The 22,320-nt window shown below is 40.1% G+C and overlaps 1 protein-coding gene across 4 annotated transcripts in view; it reads right to left on the minus strand.

Moving 5' to 3' along the window:
• Nucleotides 1–2,248: 2,248 nt before the first annotated feature.
• LOC113409507 (cytosolic 5'-nucleotidase 3A) overlaps nt 2,249–22,320 on the minus strand; it is a 36,380-nt gene continuing 16,308 nt past the window's right edge. For 2 of the 4 annotated variants that reach the window (XM_026663507.2, XM_026663505.1), the window contains exons 2-11: nt 20,640–20,920; nt 20,150–20,256; nt 10,558–10,656; nt 8,822–8,891; nt 7,999–8,045; nt 7,402–7,487; nt 6,842–6,931; nt 4,568–4,730; nt 3,888–4,088; nt 2,249–2,908 (exon numbers count right to left, since the gene is read on the minus strand). In XM_026663507.2, coding sequence (XP_026519292.1) covers nt 2,807–2,908; nt 3,888–4,088; nt 4,568–4,730; nt 6,842–6,931; nt 7,402–7,487; nt 7,999–8,045; nt 8,822–8,891; nt 10,558–10,656; nt 20,150–20,256; nt 20,640–20,790 — 1,116 coding nt within the window. In that variant the 5' untranslated portion in view covers nt 20,791–20,920 and the 3' untranslated portion in view covers nt 2,249–2,806. Of the gene's footprint in view, nt 2,909–3,887; nt 4,089–4,567; nt 4,731–6,841; nt 6,932–7,401; nt 7,488–7,998; nt 8,046–8,821; nt 8,892–10,557; nt 10,657–14,630; nt 14,696–20,149; nt 20,257–20,639; nt 20,921–22,320 lie in introns of those variants that run through there. The other 2 variants (XM_026663509.1, XM_026663508.2) reach the window with 2 other exon arrangements.

Genomic DNA, 22,320 nt, shown 5'->3' on the forward strand with positions numbered 1-22,320 from the left:
GCTTCCCGCCACCCCGATTGGCCCGGGACGGCGAACCGCGGCCAGTGGGGGCCGCGATCGGCCGAACCTGCCGCGTCAGCAGGTAAACAAACTGGCCCGGCCCGCCAGGGTGCTTACCCTGGCGAGCCACGTGCCGAACATTGCCGACCCCTGCTCTACTATCTGAGGCTGCTTTAGTTGACCTGTCTGGGAAGATCTATATTGCCTCTTGGGAGAAGGGGAGTTAGTCCTGGCAGGGGGCAGTAGCTACTGGCTTGCAAATACGGTATTGCATATCTTAACCAGCAGAGTTAAAGGGTGATAAGCATGTGGATATAGATTGGTGGGACACAATGGAGGACACCAGGTGGCCTGTTCTCAGAAATCCTTGCCATCTCCTTTTGAGAGAGCAGTTCATGTTTCTCAGTGTGATCCTAATGGAGGGGAGATGAGTCCCTACTGCACATCAACAAGGAGGATGAAAAGGAGTATACCTCCTCCAATGGTGGGGCTACTCTTTCAGGCATGCTGGGATGCTCTAATGTCAACTATAGTAGGGAAATGAGTCAGTACTGAGGTCTCTGTAACTAACTGCTTACCTAGCAAGGGTGGCTGCACTATTGAACCCAGAGAAATCGCTCCATACTGTATATGCGCTGTGCCAATAGGGACTGTGCCAATGAGCAAGATACTAAGGAGGTCAGTGCAAAAGAAAGGGTGGTCCAGAAGTTTAGTGGGTACCAGAGGCATATGTTTAACAGGTAGTATTAATGCACCAAAAGGATCAATGTCTGGCCCTTGGCTACCCTTTGCCTGTTGAGTCAGAGCCAGGGTGACTCTTGTGTTTGGATTTCATAGGCATGACAGAGGGTAACCAATATCTCAACCTGACACTGGAGCCGTGCTCCTTCCTACACCTCTCAGGGGTCATCAACGCCAGAATGGAAGTGAACATCTAGGGTCTCTTGGTTGACAGAGCATGGGTGCTTGGGGTAGATTTTTGAGTCACTGGGGCACACTGGAAAGGGAGTGACGTGATAACTGAGGCCTACCTACATCCTTCCTTTTGCAGTCTGAAGGCTTGTAAGAGAGAGTTTTAGGCAAGCCTCTCTAGCTTTTTGTTTAATTAGAGAGAGCATATTGAACATTGCTCAGGAATATGAGTGCCCAGCTGTAAGCAGGCACTGAAGTGTTACACAAGGAGGTTTTTAACCCTGGGGGTTTTGCTTCTATCCTACCGCTGGATCCCTTGTACTTGTCCTTGTCTAGCCTCTAAGCAAAATATCTGATGGTCATTTGACACAAAAGAATTTAAAGACTGCAACTCACTCCTGAACTAATTAACATTAGTAATACTAACAGTGCATAGAGATGCAGCAGTGGTAAGAGAACAGAGCCTGCTTTGGATCTGCTTTGCTCCTGGGTGGAGACAGATGCAAGGACACCTCAGGAGTGGCCTCACTGACACTACTGGCCAAAACAATCCAATCCTATGCACATGGGGCACATGAAAAGTGGAATCTGTATGGCCAGTCACTTCAAGAACCATCTTTACTTTGTGGGTGGGGAAAAACAGTGACCACTAACTCACTTATTATTAATAGGAGCTGAATATATGCAGCAACTGTATATAACTTACTGGGCCTATGTAGCAGCCAGTTTGACAATAGGTGAACACCAGGGTTAATCCTGTGAAAGGAGGATTTACATAATGAACTGTAATGGCACCACTAATTAAACCAAAACTTAGGTTCACAAGAGATGATTAATAGGATAAAAACAAGGTATGTATGTACACTATTTGTCACTTTAGAGATATTTAGAATCATTGTTATAATATGGGATGTGGTTTACTATGTATACAGCAGCATAAAGAATGAAGCCCTGAAAGTGGGCTGATGTGTTAGTTTGTAAAATTATCCTCACAGTACTGAGAAGTTTCCTTTCACTCATGTGTAGTACTGATTACACCAGAAAAGCAAGCTACCTGTGTAATTCTCCCACTGCACAGCTGAAGGGTAAATAAATGTTAAAAAGTAACCAAAAGAGCAAACTGCTTCCCTTAACTGTATTTTACAACCTTCCACAGGAGATTTTTTTTTGGTAGTTATTCTCTAAAGTTGCTGCACAAAATACTCAAAGCCACTTTACAGGTGACTAACACTTAACTTCCAACTGATAAGGCAGTGCTATTTAGTTAAGAGTAAACTTTAGCAATTTTTTTAAAATCAGTGATTTGATGTAAAGTGACACTAGAGTCCATATACAGTAACGTTTTGTCTGAGTCACATCTTTATGTTGTATCATTTTCACCAGGGGAAAAAAAATTATGAAAACTTGTACTGTGAAACATTAAAATAACACCACTACCCTCAAGTGCAACTGTGATTCTTGAAAAGAGCTGTCTGTGTGAGAGACAACTCAGGACTGTACAAAATGCAACACAGACCCCGGCACATTAGCTAATCACAGAATGTTTACATCTTAAATGTTACAAAATAACTCCAATTTCTAAAACACCCCTCTCATATGCATGATTAAAAGAACAAACTGTAATGTCCTCTAAGCAGTAAAGTTAATCACATCTGTTAAAACAGAGCAGAGGTGAGAGACAGTGAGGGGTGGCATAAGAACAGTAAAGCTTCCAGTTGACAATGGATGCTGTATATTACTTTTAGATACCAAAGTGATGATCAAAATTTTTAAATTAAGAATTACAAGAGTTCAGAAAACAATATGAATAATAAACACATCTCTAAGATAACACAAATGTGCTCTTCTGTCCAGTTGTCCCATTAGGAGAAGTAGAGTGACTTGAGGATGCAATTTACAGGATTTTCTGTAAGATGGAATTGGCCACATCCAAAGATTCATCTTTCACCAAAACAATATCATAAGAGTCCATGTATTTTTCCAGAAGCTCTTCTACCTATTTATCAGCATGGGGGAGGGGGAAGAGGGCGGGAGGGAAGAAAGAACACCCAGTTAACAGGTTTTAATGTAGAAAAGTCAGCCACCATTATAAAATTATATCAAGTCTTTCTTCCAATTATCAAGGTGAAATACGCAGATCCACTACTAGCTACTGAGTATTTGAGTTCCATAGTTTGTGGAAGTGAGACTAAAAGCAAGTTAAAATTCAAACCACTTATTTAAAAGTATGTATAATAGGCGTTCAAGTATATATGGCTTTCCCCCCCCCCCCGCCCCAGTATACATTTATGGCAGACTACTCAAGACTTCATGCATAATGTTGTCGTCAATGAGTAACAAGCCAGGTTGAAACTTGTCTCATCTCCATGAAAGGAAGAGACTGTGGAATTTGGGAATGGACTTCTATTGTGTCATTAGTGGATGAGAAGAAAATACAGGCAGTATTTTACACCCGATTAATGTGGTATATATTTCAACTTGAAATGCATCTTCACTTTAGAAGTGCCTTTTAATTTTGCAGTCAAAGTCTTGGATCTCATCCAAAGTAGGAGAAACTAAAAGCAAGAAACTATTGCAACTTTGGAAAGACACAGATGTGGGACTGAAAGGAAAAAGGGACAGGGTTTAAAGAGAGAAAGAATCATCGCCCATAAAGATGATTGATTACTTTATAGCCTTTCCCCAGCCCCAGAATTTCATATCCCAGCGAGACAGCTGCTCCAGAAGTTCCAGTAAAGATAATACTAAAGGATGGGGGAAAGTTAAGCTTGTGCTTTAATAAGTCATTGGAGTGAGGTGAGGAAACCCTTTGAGTGTCAACTCTTTGGAATACATTTGAACTGTAGAAGACACTAAAGGGATAACTTTAATAGGTACTTAAAGCTTTATAGAATGTCTTTATTTTGCTAATCTACAGTATGTGTGATTAGAAGGAAATATCCTAGCCCAAATGTACCAATATGTAAACTACTTACTTTATCATTTAGATAGCCAATCTTAAGAATGTGTTCAACATTTGCTACTCCATCTGCCATAGTTAAGTCTCCCTGTGAATCTCCAAGCAATATGATGTTGCTGTTGTCTTTTAACTGTTTGAAGTACTCTGTGTTCTTCAAGGCACCATCATGTTTGTTATAAACATGAATCAATTCTCCTTTAAATCCCTTTAACACACCCTATTAAACAAACACTAAAAGTTATTTCTAATGTTATGAGAACAGATTAAATTTCAGAGTGACATTTGTATATTTCATCTCTATTTTGGGCAAATATTTGGGGCAAATATTTATTCTTTTAATCCTCTTAGGTTTTATGCAAGACTGATTACTATCAGAGAGCAGAAGCATTGCTAAGGGGCTAGACTGCAAATCGGTGATCTGTCATGAGCAAAAAGGTAGCACACCGTTGTGCTGCCCCAGGAAGCCCACAAGTAAGCTAGCAACCACCTCGGTGATGTTTTCTTCTATTTGCTTTGTGCCTATGACAAGGACTGACTACACAGTGCTCCTTTTCCAAATGGCAGGGCAACTGGCTGCATCTGCTGCATTAATATGCTCATTTAGAGTGTGGTGTTATGCTGTATTATATGGGTAATACATACTTTATCCCTCTACCTACCCCTTTCAGCTCCAGAAATGTAGTATTTCATACTTACACTCTCATCAAAATCCATGAAATTGGAAACTACTTTGACATTAGAATGGTAGACACCAGCCTGATGGATGACTTCCTCTAGAATGTCTCCAATCCCAGCAGAAAATATGAACACAGGAATATTATGTTCATTGAGCTTATCAAAGAAGTTCTCATATCCTTCCCTGCAGAACAGGATGTAAATACAAAATAAAACACAGAAAAAAAATCCCCAAAACATGAAAGGTAAATTTTCAAAAGGACTTTCCCATCTTCATGGGGGAAAAAAGTGAAGTTTCCATAGGCATTTCACTGTATTTATGTTTTCACGGGTTTTTTTTAAGGCCAGAATGGACCATTATGATCATCTAGTCTGACCTCCTACATAACATACATCACAGACTTTCACAACGTAATTCTTGCATTGAGCCATAACTTCTGATTTAGTGAGAGTATATCTTTTAGATAGATATCCAATCTTGATTTAAAGATTCCAGATGATGGAGAATCTACCACATCTCTAGGTAAATTGTTCCAATGATTAATTATTAGGGCTGCCAAATTATTAAAAAAATTAATCAAGAGATTAAAAATATAGTCACAATTAATTGCAGTTTTAATTGTTCTGTTAAACAATAATAGAATACCATATAATTAAATATTTTTGGATGTTGGAGGGGAAGTAGGGGTGTATGTGTGTGTTTTGGGGGAAGGACAGAGTGTATTGGGGGAGTGAGAGACACTGTGTGTGGGTGTGCTGGATTGAGTGTGTTCAGCACGCTGTCTCTTTAAGCACTGCACTCACTAGTCTGAATGCTTGCTCAGACAGCAGCATCTGCTGGTAGCTCCTACTCCTAACCCAGAGGCAGCAGCACAGACAGGCTCCCTGTCCCCCAACCCCAGTTCAGCGGAGACTAGGTACACGGGCTAGGGGATGGGGACCAGGGCTGTCCTTACCCATACGCAAAGTACGCAGCTGCGTAGGGCACCAGGAAATTTGGGGCACCAAATTTCCTGGTGCCTTGTGCAGCTGCGTCCTGCTCCAGCCCCTGCTCCGGCTCTTCCCCAGGGCCCCCGCCGTGTTCCGCCCCCGCCCCCCTCTTCCCACCCGTGCTCCGCCCCCACTCCCGAGCTCTGCAGCATGGCCGGCCTGCACTCACCGGTGGTGGGAAGTGCAGACCTGGCCCCAGCCGTGCTGCCAGTGAGTGCTGGTGGGTGGTTCCCCCTGTCCCCCAAGCCAGCCCCGACCCCCCACACGGAGGCCTGGGGACAGCCCTCCCTCCCCCATGGGAGGGCTGTGTAGGGCCCCAGAATAGCTAGGGACGGCCCTGATGGGGACACCCCAATATCACCCTCCACCCCACATGCACAGGAGACAGGAGGCTCCTGGTCCCAAGCAGCTTGGCCAGGGGTGGCTCCAAGGCAGGGGTGGGGGAGTGTAGGAGCAGCAACGGCGGCAGACAGCAGAGCAACAGTGGGAAGAGGTGCCCTCCCCCCTGAGCATGGCATCCTCGGTGGTGGTCCAGCCCACCCTGCTCGTGAGCCAATAGCAGATGGGCTTCCCTTGTTCCCAGCTCAGTGGTGACCAGGTACATGAGTGGGGGGGAGGGGACACCTCGACATCAGTCCCCTCTCCCGCTCTGCACGGCAGACAAGAGGCAGGCTCCCAGTCTGGAGCAGTTTGACCAGGGGCAGCTCCATCTCTTTGGAAATGCTTATAGAAAAGCACAGAATATAGAACACTGGAGCCTCAGTAATAGTAAGGACACTAGGGGCAAGGATGCTGGTTATTAAAACTTGTCTCTGTTCTTAGGGGCAGAATAATATTCCACTATTATTTCAAAAATATAGACATTCCTAAATGGTCTTGTTGCTAGCTTTGTTAGTATTTCACATGCAAATGTAGGGAGATTTTCAAGGGCATAAAGTCAAGTGCCTAAATCCCTGTGGTACTTTTGAAAACCTCTCCTGTACATATATCTGTGAGGCAGAAAGTTCATAGCAATAACAACTATGTAAGACATCATGTCAAAAGTTGTCTGACACAGTAGAATGTTCGTAGTTTCAAATATCTCAAATGTTCATTCTAATACATCTTTCTATCATGTTAATGTATTTTTCAGATGCAAAATAGACACAAGTTATGTAATATTCACATCCAATTTCTTCTGAAAATATTATGTATCTACAGTTTTCAACAAAAATGGTTTCCTGATATATGAGCAGTAAGCATAATGGCAATAGTGTAGAATCCATGGAAACACTTTAAACTGATCTGACGCTCAAAGAATCTTACTTCAGCATAACATCAGATTCCCTCACGATCTCTGCAAATTTATCCTTTTGTAAACCTTGTTCAACAAGTAAAGTATGTGATTTATTGTACCTAGGAATAAAAAAAGAAAAAAATGTCAAACTTCCATTGACTTAAGGATTGTAAGGTTCACATTTAAGTCTTTGAATTTCATTTGTCTCTAGAAGCATTCTACATTTAATTTTGTAAGCTTTTTAAAATGATCTACTAATGTGAGAAACTCTAAAAATACCCTATGACCAAGTTATGATTAAATATGTATCCAGCCAAAACATGGGGAATGATATTTAGTTTTTCAAATTATAATTAGTGAATTTGTTCACTAATGTATCATTGAATGTTGAGGAGGAACACATTATACATTGTTCAGGATGCCTCAACTGAGCAGCGTCAGCAACAGCAAAAATCAGTTTTGTGCAACACTCCCCAAAGAGAGGTGAATTAAATTAACTGAATTAGCAATAGGTTAACTTTAGCCCATATATTTTAGAAAGACTTAAATCTTACTTCATTGTGAAAACTGTAAAAAAACGAACTCTTACCATTCAACCATGTAAGGATATTTTTCTTCAATGGTAAGATCAGGGTCAATTTCAATAGCATAATATGTTTCTTTCAGCTGCAATAACTGAAAAGAAAACCAGAACTTAAGATCTTTCAATTATAAAAAAAGCATTTAGAATAATCACCTATGTCCAACCTCCATGCTTTGATCTAAATATTCAACTCCATTTATCTGTGATTTTTATATTTACATTACTAGTTGTTTGTAATGGAATCTGAAATGCTTTATATTGTATTTTTGTATGCCAATGTACAGATGAGTGCAAGAAGTTAGTTTATATACATAACAAAGATGAAACAAAAGTAAATTGTACATTTTGTGAAACTAGATTATTTCTAGTTTTGATAGGAATATACATATGCTTACATTATGCGAGGTTAACAATTTGAGGGCTTGGCTGGTGAACTCCTGACTCCACTGAAGTCAATGAACAAACTCCCATTGAATTCAGTGGGGCCAGAATTTCACTCGTTTCTTACAGTGCAGTATAAATCAGATCACACTAGAACTAAAATATAATGTGAAATGAATCACTCTGTACCAGTGATCAATGGCTAATGCATTTTCTGGTTACCTTTTTCCGACATTCTTCTGTGATGAGCTTACAGTTATCAATGACATCTGAAAAGATTATTAAAAAAGTCACAAGAAGTTTTATCTAAAGGACTGAATTTCTCTCAACTTTTTATTTTCTATGCCTTGTATAATGCTGAAGAGCAATGTTTGAGCATGTGCTACTATACCACAAGTTTGCTCACAACTGTTCATACCAGAGCCCACTAGAATGCATACTCGTCTTTCAAGAGTTTGATTGAAAAAGAATATTTAATTAGAAAGAAGAAAAAAAAATACCGATGTCCCTTATTTTAAATTTTTAAATTGAAAAGTTTCTCAACATATTATCGTAGCCTGACAACTTTAGCAGCTCGATTTCATTAAGACACATCACCTCATTTCCTCTGCTTTAAGAGGAGGGTAAAGGGTAAATTTCCAAGAGCTGCAGGGGGTTTTAACCATGTGACTCTTTCTAATGTCATTGTTATAACCCTAGGCAACTCTAAAAATGCATAACACCACATACACAACCCTGTAACCAATCAAATCTTCTTCAGCAAGTCTAAATTATTAATGCAAAGATAACCCTACTGGAGTTGTGCACTGTAACTTCAAGTCTGAGTTATTTAGATTTGATCTCTTACGATATACTGAAACACTGATTGAGAATTGTTTCAAAGTGGAAAGCAACTAAGACATTCTAAAAACTCATTTATTAGACCGTACAACTCAAATAAATCAAGCGCATGTGAAGTCTTCATATAGCAGGGAAAAACAAGAAAGAAAACTACATGCAGTATTTAAAAAAAAAAAGAAAATCACTTCATATAAAAAGTACTCACTGTGACATGTTGGACATCTTTTTCCATTGTAAGAAAATCTACTTAATGTCATATCAAAATCTGTAATGATCTATTAAAAGAAAAAAAAGTTATAAAACAGATGCCTAGACTCTGAATGATCACTACTGATAGCTGTGAAGACAATAGAGCTCCAACAAGTCTCCTTATAAAGACTACTGAAATACCTTAGTGTGACTATAGAGAATTAGAACAGTTATTATGATAAATAATCACAATTATATAATATCATATTATAATTAGAGTAACTAGGGTGACTAGACGTCCTGATTTTATCGGGACTGTCCCGATATTTACTTCATTGTCCTGCATCCCGACCGACGTTCGGTCGGGACGCGAATTGTCCAGTTATTTTGCCTCCACAGGCGGAGCCCAGAGGGGGCTCGCGCCCCCCCCCCCCCCGACTCCCCCCCCCCCCCCCCCCCCATTGGATCCCTCCCCAAATCCCCGCCCCCTCACTGCCCCATTGGATCCCTCCCCAAATACCCGCCCTGGTGGGAGGAGGCAGAGGCTTAGGCCTCGGCGCCGGGGAAGGGGTGGGGGATGCCCGCTGCGGCTCCGCCGCCCGTGCCCCAGCCGAGCGGTCCCGTGCCCCGCCAGGCGCTTTGCAAAGGGCGGCAGAGTTGGGCTCCATGAGCGGCTGGGTGCTGGATTGCCGGTCCCCTTGCCCAGCCCGTGTTTGTGAAGCCAGCTCCGCGGCAGCCCGCCCTGAGAGCCTCCCTTCCTGCTGCCCCGTGCGGTTGTTTGGCTGCTACCACAGCTTTGCTGCTCGGGCAGGCAGGGGGGTGTAGTTGGCGCCGGGTGCCAGGCGCACGCATGCCTCTGCCTGACATGCAGCGAGGGAGAGGTGGAGGAGTGGCTGGAAGGGTCGGTCGGGCGGCGGCTCCACCGCGGAGCTGGGGATAATTAGTATCTGTGAGTCTGTCTGCCTCCGGGGGGCAGGGCAGGGGGAGCAGTGCGTGCCTGACTGGGTGTGCGACCCTAGGTGAGGAGATCCCATCCCGCGACGCTGGGGCGGGTCCCGGCCTGGGGGCCACGGCAAGGTCCCGCTTTCTCCAGCGGGGTGTAGCCCAGTGGCGCGAAGGTCGCTACGGCTCCGCACTCCCGGGCCCGCGGGAAGCTGGAGCCCGCCGGGGAAGGGGCTGCGGCCAGCCCAGGCCGGTCTCCGCACGGGGACCTGGCGGGGGCACGCCCCCTGTCTGTGCCCATCTCCACGGCGTCGGGGTGTCAGTCCTCGGGCTCCGGGCGGGGGTTGTTGAGTCCCAGGGCCGCCGTTTACATCTGCATGTGGCCGGCACCAGCCTAGGCGCTTCCCACTTGTTCATGCTTTTTTTTTTCCCCTCCGCCGCCGGCTTTTTTTTTTGGCTCCGCCCCCGCGTCCAGATATTTCGCCTCTGTGATCTGGTCACCCTAAGAGTAACTCATTAAAATAATATGCTTTTGCATCTTGTCCTGGAGTTATCCTTTTAGTATCCAGAGTTTGGACATCTCCTGACTTGGCTACCTTATGTCACTCACTATTTAATGACATTAATGGAAAATAGTGAAGTTATACATTTGAATTTAGGAGGTTTACTAAGATAGTTCAACAGATCTCCCAACTTTGAAGTCTTATTGAAAGTTGGCTCCTGTCATACACACATTTCCACTTTCTGGCCTAGAACAAACAGCATGATTGTTTGTTCATATCTTGCACACATCTTTATCCCATTTTTCACCTGAAGTTTGGCAGCTCCACCTTTGATGAGTCCACAGATGATTTCTTCTACTCTTCCTGGGTCCTTGATATGGACAGTCTTCTTCTGAAATTCTGGCATCTATAAGAAATAGAACAGAGAAGGAAATAAATTATAAACTAAAATATAGACATTTAATTGTTAAACATTAAAGGGCTGGTACCACATATAAAGAGTTCTGCATAACACTGAGTAGGATAATGGAGAAGTAAAAAAAAAAAGCCCTGGGACTGCTAGTGGTCCCCAAAGTGCATAGAATCTCTGTTCATCCTTGTCAACGCTGCTTCCCAAATGATTTCTCCTTCGCTCTCCTCAATTAGCCACTCCCCCCTTTCCACGATCCCCCTATGTATCAACTGGAAAGTAAGGGGTTCTAAGGAAGAAGAGAAACAAGAAATGCTGCAGTAAGGCACCAAGAAGTAGAAAGAGTTGGGTTTAAGAGTGTGTCATGTGTTGTTGTATGCCCTTAAGACTGATGGTTTTATCATGGCTTTTAGTTGTTCCTAAGATGTTCAGTTCACTTATAAAGACTGACCTCAGAATCCACCTCATAATTGTGAGGACTGTGCACAAACATTACTTGTTCTCCCAAGGTATGACCACAGTAACCCATACAGGGCATTCTATGATACAACAGGTCACATTTCAGTACTGCAGGAATTGATGTAAATTCAAGGAAACAAAACTCAAGATGGTACTGTTAGGCGACGGCACAGAAGTTTTGCACATTAACTTTTGAAAAATTGGAAGGACTGAGCAGTCTTACTGGCAGAGTTGTCAACTTATTCAGTTTTGGGGGAGAGGAAGAGAGAGCTCAGAAGAACTTGACTTTGGGGAGAGGGAAAATACAGTAAAAGTTAGTTCATTTACAAGTTTTCATGCGTCAGTACAATGCTCCAACTGCATGGGTTGCACACACTGTTGGGGAACGTTTATATTCAAATCCAAATCTAGTTTCAACTGATAACCCCTTTAGGACATTTGCAGGTTGTCTCCACTGCCAGTGATAATTTAGGTTAGTGGCAAAAGTACCGATCAAGTTGTGGTAGTCATTCCAACCAGGTGACCAGAAGTGCTCCATATATATTTTGTTATGACTCTAAAGTTAGTAGCAGAAGCTGAGGCACTGCTTACACTGGTGCTCTTACCCTGTGAATTCACTGTTCACTGCCCAGCATCATTCCTACCATGCCAAATCCTCTTTTTCTTGCAAAGTCCCTATGCACCACCTATCACCTGCACAGTGATATCACCTGCACCACCTATCACCTGCATCTGAGGCCTTCTGTAACCACCATGGGGACTATGGGATGTAACTGGCCATGAGTTAATGTTCTCATTCACTGTTCAAACACAGCCTGCATCAGTTCATGCTTGGCACATGATCTATGCCACATAAAAGCTAGAAAAATGTTTTTAAAAAGGAGCATAGATTCTCAAATAATTGATGGGGCTCCCAGAGAAATTCATATTTGATGACTGATGAACATCAATCTAATCATGCAACACTGATCTTTCTTCCTATTCTTGACACTATTTTCTCTCATACTGTACCCTCATCAATGAGCCCTCAGAGTCTGTTAAATATATAAGTCACTGTGGAAATAAAGCCCAAATAAAACCAAAAAAACCAACCTTCTTAACAGTTCTTTTGTCATTTTCACCATGGTGTCATTTTCACCATGATGAAATGCTATTTTGTATGCTATATATCCATCCCCGTACACACCACTCTATCTATCTATTCCCGTACACACCCCTCTGTGTATCCCTCCCCGTTTGTATAAATCCTGCAAATGCTGACAATGTAACTGACAATTAAGATGACTCTTAAGAGTTGTATTTAGACAGAGTGAAAGCATTATCCTCTACTGCCAACCTTCAAAAATCACAAGACACTGGCATATATTGCCCCCAAACTGCACTGTTTCCAATTTGCTTTGTGATTAGTCTAAAGACTTTAAATACAATGGGGCCTCAAATAGCTGTTAGGAGGGTTACTCTTCTTATTTTAGGACTGAAGAGCTCTCATTCTTTCCTTCTTCAATCATTTTTCTGCCTCTCTTGGGCCCCTCTCCCAATGTCCATTTGTAATTTATTTCCATTCTTCTGCTTCATGTCCCACAATTCTCTCCTACCCATATTTTTCCTCCCTTTCCTCTCACTTGCTCTCTCAATCTTCCATCAGGACCCACATTCCCTGGGCTCTCTCAGTTTTCAAATCATATAGCTGAGAGGGCAGACTAGTTTCAGTTCCACTGGAAACGATGAAGAGATGGTCATCACTGTTACTAGAGGCAGACCACCTGCAAAGACTATAGGGAAGTTGTATTCACCTTAACCGAGGTCAGTCACTTTTAATGGAACTGAAAGCAAACTGGAAATGGCAGCCATTTTGAATAGAGCACTGCTACCAGAAATCAAAAGATTTGGAGAAACTTTGGGGGAAAAAATGCACACCTAAAGTTGAGACTTGCAATAACATCACAGTACAGCAGTTGTTGTCTTAGATTAACAGCAATTTACGAAGCAAACTACAAATTTTTTTCCATGGTTGAAGGCGCTTCTCAGAAGTTAATAAAAATTTCAAATATTTATTACAAATACATACTGAAGCCAATTCTGCTATGTGTGTAGGATTCTATACTGAGAACACATTACAGGTAAAATATTTCAATACCGGTTGAGAACTGGTAGAACTCTGCAATGCCACTCAGGTGACAAAAATCCATTTCCAGTTGCTCATGCTATAGGTTGGTTCTGGGTGGGAATACTGCCAAGACAGAATGCTCAGATTCTTTTGTAGGAAGTTACAACTGTCTTGTTTTGCTCACAAGTGATCACTATGGCTCATGAAGTTAGTTTTGGTGGGGAACGTCACTGTTAACACACACAGATACACACCCACCCCATTCTCAATTCAGATTTATTTTTTATGTCGTTTCAGTGTCATATGCTGTTATCTTCGTGAGCACTACATAACCAAGAAAACTGTCTAGACTGGACTGCAATCCGGATACATTTGTTTTGTACCATCACCAACAACACTTAAAATTCTGTTGAGTAGTAAGTAAGGTGACATTTTTATACAGTCACATTTCAGACGAGAACCACTCTTTATACAGTGGTGCAGTCTAACTCAGCATCTGGACCTCTCTTGTCCCTTTTAAATGAATGGATATTCACAGTGTTAGATAATCTGAAACTTAAATTAGGAAAAAATAAAGGATAGGGAATCATTAAAGTTCTGACAAGGACACAGTAAACTCTTCATAAAAAATGCTTGTCAAATCTGTTGGTTAATCAAGAATCCTCTCATGAGTCCTTTGAGAGTCACACCAGAGTTGCATGTATAATTCAGATATAGAAAAGTATTCACAAGAACTATTATCAGTACATCAGGTGAACTAGAGTCATATGGTATGAAACAGAAAACATTGCAATTTTCAACTTTTTCTGAAGCATTTTATAGAACATATTAAAATTCATTTTGCAGTTTGTTGATTGCTGATAGACAAATCTGGAATAGATGGGTATTTTTATGCCCGAGCAAGAGAATTCCTACAGTATTTGAAAGAGAAGAGTTCCTCAGCCTTGATCTGTGGTTCTTTCACCCCAGGAATCTGAAAGTTTACTCACCTTTGAATCCTTCCGTTTCAATTACATAAAATGGATATGCGTGTTTAGAAGGGAGGGAATGCAAAAATGATATAATTGTCCTACGCAAGTAGTATTTCAGACATTATTAGGCTGGCTTAGTTACCAAGAAGAGAGGGAATGATATTGGAGAGAGGTACATTTAAACTTCTTTTTAATTCCCAGAGATTTCTCTGGGCATAATTTGAATACCTTGACACTGATACTGCTTTGCTTTGGACTACACCAATTTCTTTTTTGGTTTCTGAAAATACTTTAAAATGCTATGTTTATTTTTCTGCCAAAAAAGACTGTTCTAAAAGAAGAAAATGTGATTGTTTCAGTGCATGACATTTTCAGCAAGCATTTCTGAACATAAAGAAAGCATCATGCCTCATCTATGTTGCAAAGTGGCTTACCTCACTCTCACTGGTACTAATTGATGCTGAAAACTTGTGCTGCTCCTTTAGTTCCAATATAGCTTCTACATGAGAATCAAGGAAGAAAGGCAGATTCAATACTCAATATTTCAGAACAAAAGTGCCACTTCCAAAGAGAGGACAACTCACATTAGTTAATAAAATCCAAATCCTGTAATGTAGATATTTTCACAGGCAGAAGCAGGCCTGCATCATGGGTACAATCTGTGTCCTTCAATAGACTGGAAGTGTCTATCAGGCAGTGTTATGTTAGTTCTTTAAATAGTTGAAACCAATGTCTCTACTTATGAAAAAGCAGTGAACTAATCACTTACATTATAAGTGATAATTTAATTACAAATAAGAATACAACAAGCTATTACATTTTGACTAAAATATGTTTACCAAGGAATTACTTTAGTTTTATGTGTACTTTTAGTACATTTTAAGTGCACTACTTTTTATAAGTGATCACTAGCTTCCTATTGGATACTATAGAGAAAAGTATGTATGACTTATACTGCAGTACCTCCCCCCCATGCTCCCGACTACGGAGCTTATTGTTTTTTGCTGCATTTGTGATCACGTTCTTCATAGCTGGAGTAGATAAGAGGATCCAAGTTGGGAGGAATTCAGAAGACAGACAGAAATGAACTACCATAGGAGTGCAAGGTAAAGCCCATAAAAAAGTCACGTGAACACAGAAATTCTGAATTAACTGTAACCATTCAGGAAAGTTCTAGCAGTTAGCTCAATATACACAGGCCCATCAAAAAGTCTGACATGTTGGTTGGTTGAAAAAATAAGATGTACCAAGAAACAGAGAACACTTATGGGCAATTCTATAATTGATGGTACATCACCATCTTGAATCCTATGTTCAGTTTTTGTCACCTTGTCTAAATAGAAAGCCTAGAAAACAATGGAGATCATAAGAAGCCAGAGACTTCAAAAGGATTAGAAATATATGAGAAGTTTAAAGTAAGTTTTATGGAAGTAGTCAGTTAGGCACTCCTATTAAACACTTATAATAAAGATGTGAATGAAGATCCACAGCCCTGGAACATTCTATAGAGGATATGCAGAAGTTACTGGCGTAGCCCATCAAGATACAGTTATCTTTGGAATAGGGTGTAAAAGAAGGTGCTGGTGTTGAAAGGCAATTTTGACATTGCTGAGGTAGATTGTGTGTCAGCCTACATGTTGATGAATGAGCTTTAATTGACAGTGCAGATTCAGAAAATCTTCACCCTTTAGAGTAGGAGACAACTTGTATAAAGAAGATATGGAGACAAGTTCTGAGAATAAGGGTAACCACTTGCAGGACCATTCAGTACTTAAAATCTGCATCTCACACATGGTATGTAGTGAGAGAATTACTTAATGAGAGAGTTTTAAGTTTATTTAATGTTTAATTTATGGAGCAAAATGCTCCTGTTCTTTTGTTTGTTTTTACATAATATCCCAGGTATTTAAATATATTATTCCTGTTTTTTTCCATCATTACTATTGCATATAAATAACGTACATTACCCTGGTAGAATATGGTAGAGAGGGGTAGAGAGAGAGAGAAACTAAAATTCGATCTGATCACAAAATTCATACTAAATTTAAAGGGCAAAATCCTGGAAGCCAATGAGACCAAGTGTAGGCTTAAAAATAGGCTCCAATCTGCCTGAAAAGCAACAAATAGAAACAGTGCTTCTAGTGACAGTTGCTTTGTTACATTACAAAATCTAATTAAAAACTGGCAGCAGATAATTCAAGATTTAGGTCTCTCAAATCTTTGTTTATTGAAATGAGAGAAAGAGAGAGTGAGTGTGTGTATGTTATGAAGTTCTTAAAACTACAGGGAAATCTAGAGAGCTGATCCAGGAGATGAGCGATAAAATTCATTTTAAATAGTGCCAACCTGACGATATTAGGGATGTGTTCATCCATCTAGGCTGTTTGACTGTTATAGTAGGGAGAATGTTAAATTTGACTAGTTTGATTTATTGGGAATTTATATTCCCAGATATTGATCTTGTTTGGGCCTATATAAAAGGGTAAAAAAAATTCATTAGGGTGCAATCCTCTGCACAAGTGCCTCTGGCTTATTTAGGTTTTGCTTGTAACTGGGAGTGATCCAATTTTATCAAAATTTATTCAAACCTACTAATTTGGGAATGGAATACACAGGATAAGTAAATATCCCAGTAAATCATCCTCCAGGCATGACTGTCAGTTTCCTCCACCAATTCCTTTTTCTGCTTTAATAATACGACGCTCTATTATAATTATCTGAACAGAGTCAGACACATTCCTATTTTGTGTCCTGAGAGAACAAAGAGTGGTAGTAGTTTTCCACTAAGAACATAAATATCTGTGGGACTGTGCAATTTCCTGATTTTGACATTGTCCTTCTAGGCCACATTTAGTTAAGGCCTCAAACACAATAGACTAAAATATTATACTTGGTCAAAGACCTTTTCTGCACCACTGAGAATCATGAAAAGGATTTTGGTTTTGCTGAAGTGGTGTATAAAATCAAGACATTTCTACTGGCAGTAAATGTTGCTATGGCCTTTACAACTTGTGGGAATAATGTATCTGGATAAGAGACTAGTATTTTAGCATCTATTTTAAATGAGACTTGCAATTACAATTCATACTTTTGAAACAAATATGCAGTACCTCTATGGCTTGAACCCAGAGCACTGAGAGTGGCCTGGGCAGAGAAGGTGAGAAATTGCTTCCCCACCAACCCACTACTCTAGGCAGCACAGAGGCATGTCTTTCAGAATCTCCCAAGTGTTCAAAGAGTACCTGCAGGAGACTTATCCTTCTCTTCTCTCTAAATGAAGCTAAATCTTTTTGGTGAAAGGAGAAGAGGCAGGGTTTGCTGCACTGGTTTATATATTGGGGGAGGGTTACTGACAGTCACTGAAGCCAAGAGCAGCAGGTATCTGAGGGGAATGTATGAATTTTAAGGGGGAAGAGTGGATGAAAATTCCACAGCAGATCTCCCTCTATCTTTTGCTGGAGTTTTGGGATGAGCATAGACCAAGATCTTGAGGGAGGTTCTTGTTACTGGATAGGTCACTCAGTGACAACACTGGTGGTCGGTTTACATTTTGAAGGCTATCTTCACAAGGAAGGCTACACCTAGCTGTTTAGAAAATTAAATGAAAGATTTAGACAAAGTGAATCTTTTAACAGCTGCAATATTAATGACAGATATATAATCCCCAGGGGGGAATTCAGTGTCCCCAACATTAAGGAACTCCACTTTGGATAATTAATTAATAATATTAAAGCATTATTAATGTGGGGTTCTGTGCACATGTTCTTATTGAGGCCTAGCTAAACAAACTATTTGAACTTTACAGACCATACTTTTTGTGTGTTAAGAGATTTGGGGTGGGGGACGGAGAGTGGAGAAAGTGAAAAGCCTCAATTTCTTTTAAGTCCTACAACTCAAAAACAGTTTCTCAGATTTATTTCATGCTTTCCAAACAAATCCCATTTGGCCATTGACTAACCAGGGGATATTTCAGACTGAAGGAGGTTTTTCTAAAAATGTTATTACCTGTAAGTGAGAGAAGCTCAAAATCTGACTTAAAACGGAAAATTACTTTCAGTATTAATTGTATGGAGACATAGAAGTGACTCCACAATTAGATCTAGGTGAACATCCTGAACAAGATTAGTCATAAACTCAGATTTTCATTATCAACTAGTCCAAGATTCCTAACCAGGGTTATAAACACCACTGTTCTGGAGATATCTTGAACGAGGCCATGGAAAAATGGGCAGTGTATTTTTAAACTGATAGCCTTGTAACCCTATACTACTTGGTATATATAAAGTTCTTGCTTGTTTTGCCAAGACTAATCTGTTATGGATGCTTCTCAAAAAGAAGAGCTGTTAGAACCCTCCCTCCTCTCCCGGATGGTATAATGATAAAAATAGAAGACAACTGGAGAATTGTACACAAGTCGTTTTATGGAGTAAGGTCTATTTCTATGTGTGTCAGTACTCTTTGTCCAGAGCCTTAGAAATTAGCTGTTTTCTTACTAAATTTGTTGAGAGATGCAAGCTGATATGCATTCGCTTTGTAAACCTATAATAAAACTAAGGCAACCATATGACCACCAAAAATGTTAAGATCTTGGACAAGAATTAAATCAGGTAAGCAGATAAGAATTAGTTGTGTTTTAATGTGTACGAATGTTACTAATCTCATGAATTTTAACTGCTGTCACATTTGTTTTCAGAATTGTGTGATATAATTTAAGCCTCACCAAAACTAGGCAATCTTCCAGATTCTAAATCCATTAACAGCAACTTTTAATTCAGAGGAAACAAGAAAATCTACTTTGATTCTTTCTGAACAAGGAAGCTGAAAATGAATGCTACAGAGTTGTGATGACAAAAAGTTAACTGCAAATTTTATTTTTATGCTGTGGTGGTGACTTCCAGTAACATTTTAAAAGCCAAGAGGAGCTCTCACAGAGCTCAACTTGCAAAAGCAAACTAGTACTTTAAAAATTACTATGTAATAAGATTTATTCAGGGAATTAAAAATATCCTTGGGACTCGCTATCATATACTCAGTTATGTACCAGTACCAAAAAGACAGAGCAAGGTACCAGTGACAGTTTTAAAATCTGATATTTTTGAAACCGTGGTTAATGCCACCTAAAAGTTGGGAATCTCATTTTCCTGATGATCTACAGTAATTGTTTCATGAAATCTGAAGTAAAAACCCCACATCACTGTGATTACTTTCATCTAGTTTCTCCCAACCCCCTTTTCACATTTGATATGATTGCAGGGACATTATTTTGAAATGTGCTAAAGCTAGAAACCAATGCTGTATCTGTTAATTTAAGATTGCACCTTTCAGAAGGCATAAAGCCTCAGTTTCTAACTTCTAAATTTGAAAGTTACTAGCTGCAAAAAGCCAAATTGGAATTGAAGTGTGTGTAGTGAAAACAAGAGTGTAGTAAAAAAAAAAAAAAAAAGATTTTGAAGTAAGATACCTCACATACTATGGCAAGAAATGTTTTGGTGACCTAGTAAGCTTTACTAAGCCATAGTCTTAGACTGCTGATCAAAAAGGAAAAAAAGTTGATCTTTGCAATGATGACACTCAGATATCAAAGCACTGATTATGCTAATTTATTTATAGCATATTTTTGCAACAGTACTAGAATCCTAAAAAGGGTAGCTTAATGGGATGGGGAGAAGTTTTTATTTAAGACCCAAGCATACTAAGTATTGGAATATGTACTTTAATAAAAAATAGAAGAAATAAAGAAAACTGAAATTTGAATTTCCAAGAAAGTAGTCAAAATGTTTCCCCCCATTTCAGAATTTTATTTAGAAGACTGATTGATGTGCTACAAATTTTTGTGCTTACTGCTGCACTGGACTCTGACTTGGACATTTTTGGAAGAAGTGCATGTTTTAAGAGGTTATTCTTGGACAACTGACTGACAGCACTTTTTCTCATGCTTTTAAAAAGAGAGTACCTGTGCGTTGAGCTTAGGGCACTCTTGATTCTTCTGTCCTTGATTTTGTCCTACTGCAACAGCATAGGTGGTAAGCAACGTCCAGAGATGCAGGGCTTGCATACAGGCTGCCAACAAAAACCAAGTAAACCTCAAAGAAATGGTCTGCTACATTATCTGATTTTTTTGAAAAAAATGTTTTTTTGCTGTATATACATAAAGGCATGACACTCACAGTGTATATTTAGACCAATCTGAAATTACCCATATTTTAAGCGATACCAATGCACATTTTACATATAAGAAGTTAATCTACTAAATAACTAGATCAACCATTTTTTATTCCCTTAATGCTGTTTTGAAGTCTACACTATCAGACATTGATTTTTTAGAAAATGTATTAAGCTGTTAGAATAAGCATGCATAAGTAACACACAATTGATAATACTGGCTTACAAAATGCAGGCAGAAGACAGTGCCATTTCTGTTTACATGAATTGCACACACTTACCGGAGGGGTTTGCCGGAGCAGCTGAAGGAGTGAAAGAAAATTCTTCTTGCTTGGGAAACACTAATATAGCAGCACAAGGTGCAGTTGAGGGCGTTTCCAAATACAGCCTGACTAATCCCTGTGCAAAAACCCAGGGTCCTGTGACGCACATCAGCAATGCACAGCACTTTGTTATGCTCAGCGATACAGCTTACAGACGATCAGCTGGTGCACCAACAACAGAACCTTTGACCTTCACTGAATGAACAGCTTTGATGGATGCAGCAGGCAAATTTGGATTTCTGTAACAGAGGAAGGCACTTCTTGTTTTGCAAAGCAAAAGCCTATTTCTTTGGTATATTTCCAACCTTTTCCCTACCAAATCTTTTTAAACTGCCTTAGGACAGCAATGAATTCCTTACATCTCATTAAGAAAAGGTGTATGCAACTTATTTAGTAGAAGAAACAACTTACAGGAAATTAAGTATTTACAGAGGCATTACTTATCTATGCAATAATGAAGCAGGAAATCCAGGAGGATTGTTAGTATTTGGGAGGCCTCAATTAACGTGCTTTAGCAATTTTGTCATTAGGAACATTGCCAAACTGGATGAAGAAAAAAGTAATTGTTTGGGGTTGGGGAGGGAAATGGGATTGAAAGGAAATTATTTTCTTATTGTAAAGCAGTGTTTTTCAACCTTTTTTCATTTGCAGACCCCTAAAAAATTTCAAATGGAGGTGTGGACCCCTTTGGAAATCTTAGAGAGAGTATGTGGACCACAGGTGGAAAACCACTATTGTAAAGGATAAAGATTTTTTTCCTGGCATCATTTCCAGACTCTTTAGAAAAATAAATGTCATGTGAATTCAATGCTCATGAAAGGTTCCAATGCGACAGCACAAGTGAAAGTTTCTCTATTGCCCCTGCGGCTCTTTCAGACTCTCAGAACTTGTCCCGAAGACATCAGTGCAGTTGATGGTACAGCCATGGGCTCTACAAACGCAATGTTGGAAGGTGCTGCAACTGTTACAATGGAAGAGAGAACAACAGCGGCCAGGCAAGTTGCAAAAATAAAATTCTAGAGTTTCACCAATGCCAAGTTTCATTTAAAGTAAGTCATTACTTTCTTTATTTTTAAAAATATTGATGTACATTTTTCAAATAGTAGAGTGGATCAGTGTATGTTGTATGGTAGCATTCCAATCTCATGTTGATACGCACGCGTTCTGTCAGTGAACGTCTAACTCAGTGGTTCTCAACCTATTTACCATTGTGGGACGCATCCAATACTACCTGTATAGCCCTGAGGATGTTACATGGGCTGCAGTTGTGTGCTGATTGGGACGCAGGTTGAGAACCACTGGTCTAACTAACCCAAAGGAACTACCTGCAGGATAGGCAATGGTTCATTCTTTGTGCCCACCATCCCCTGCCTCTGAGACTACTAACAAGGACCCTAAGTGGTTATGTGGACATTCTATCCACTAGGAACTGAATAAAACCAATACTTATTTCTCATAGGTTACTGTACTTTTACACAAGTAGGAAATTTGTTCCAAGACACATTCAAAATATAATGCATCCCCTCCAAAGGCTACACATTACGATTTAGAAAGTTAATTTACAAACATTTATAGATTCTGTAGGGTCCATTAACATTTTGAGAGTGTTAACATGCTTTTGGCTTATAAATTGTCTATA

Source organism: Terrapene carolina, unplaced genomic scaffold, assembly GCF_002925995.2.
Source record: "Terrapene carolina triunguis isolate 2854851 unplaced genomic scaffold, T_m_triunguis-2.0 Scaffold33723, whole genome shotgun sequence".
NCBI lineage: Eukaryota > Metazoa > Chordata > Testudines > Emydidae > Terrapene > Terrapene triunguis.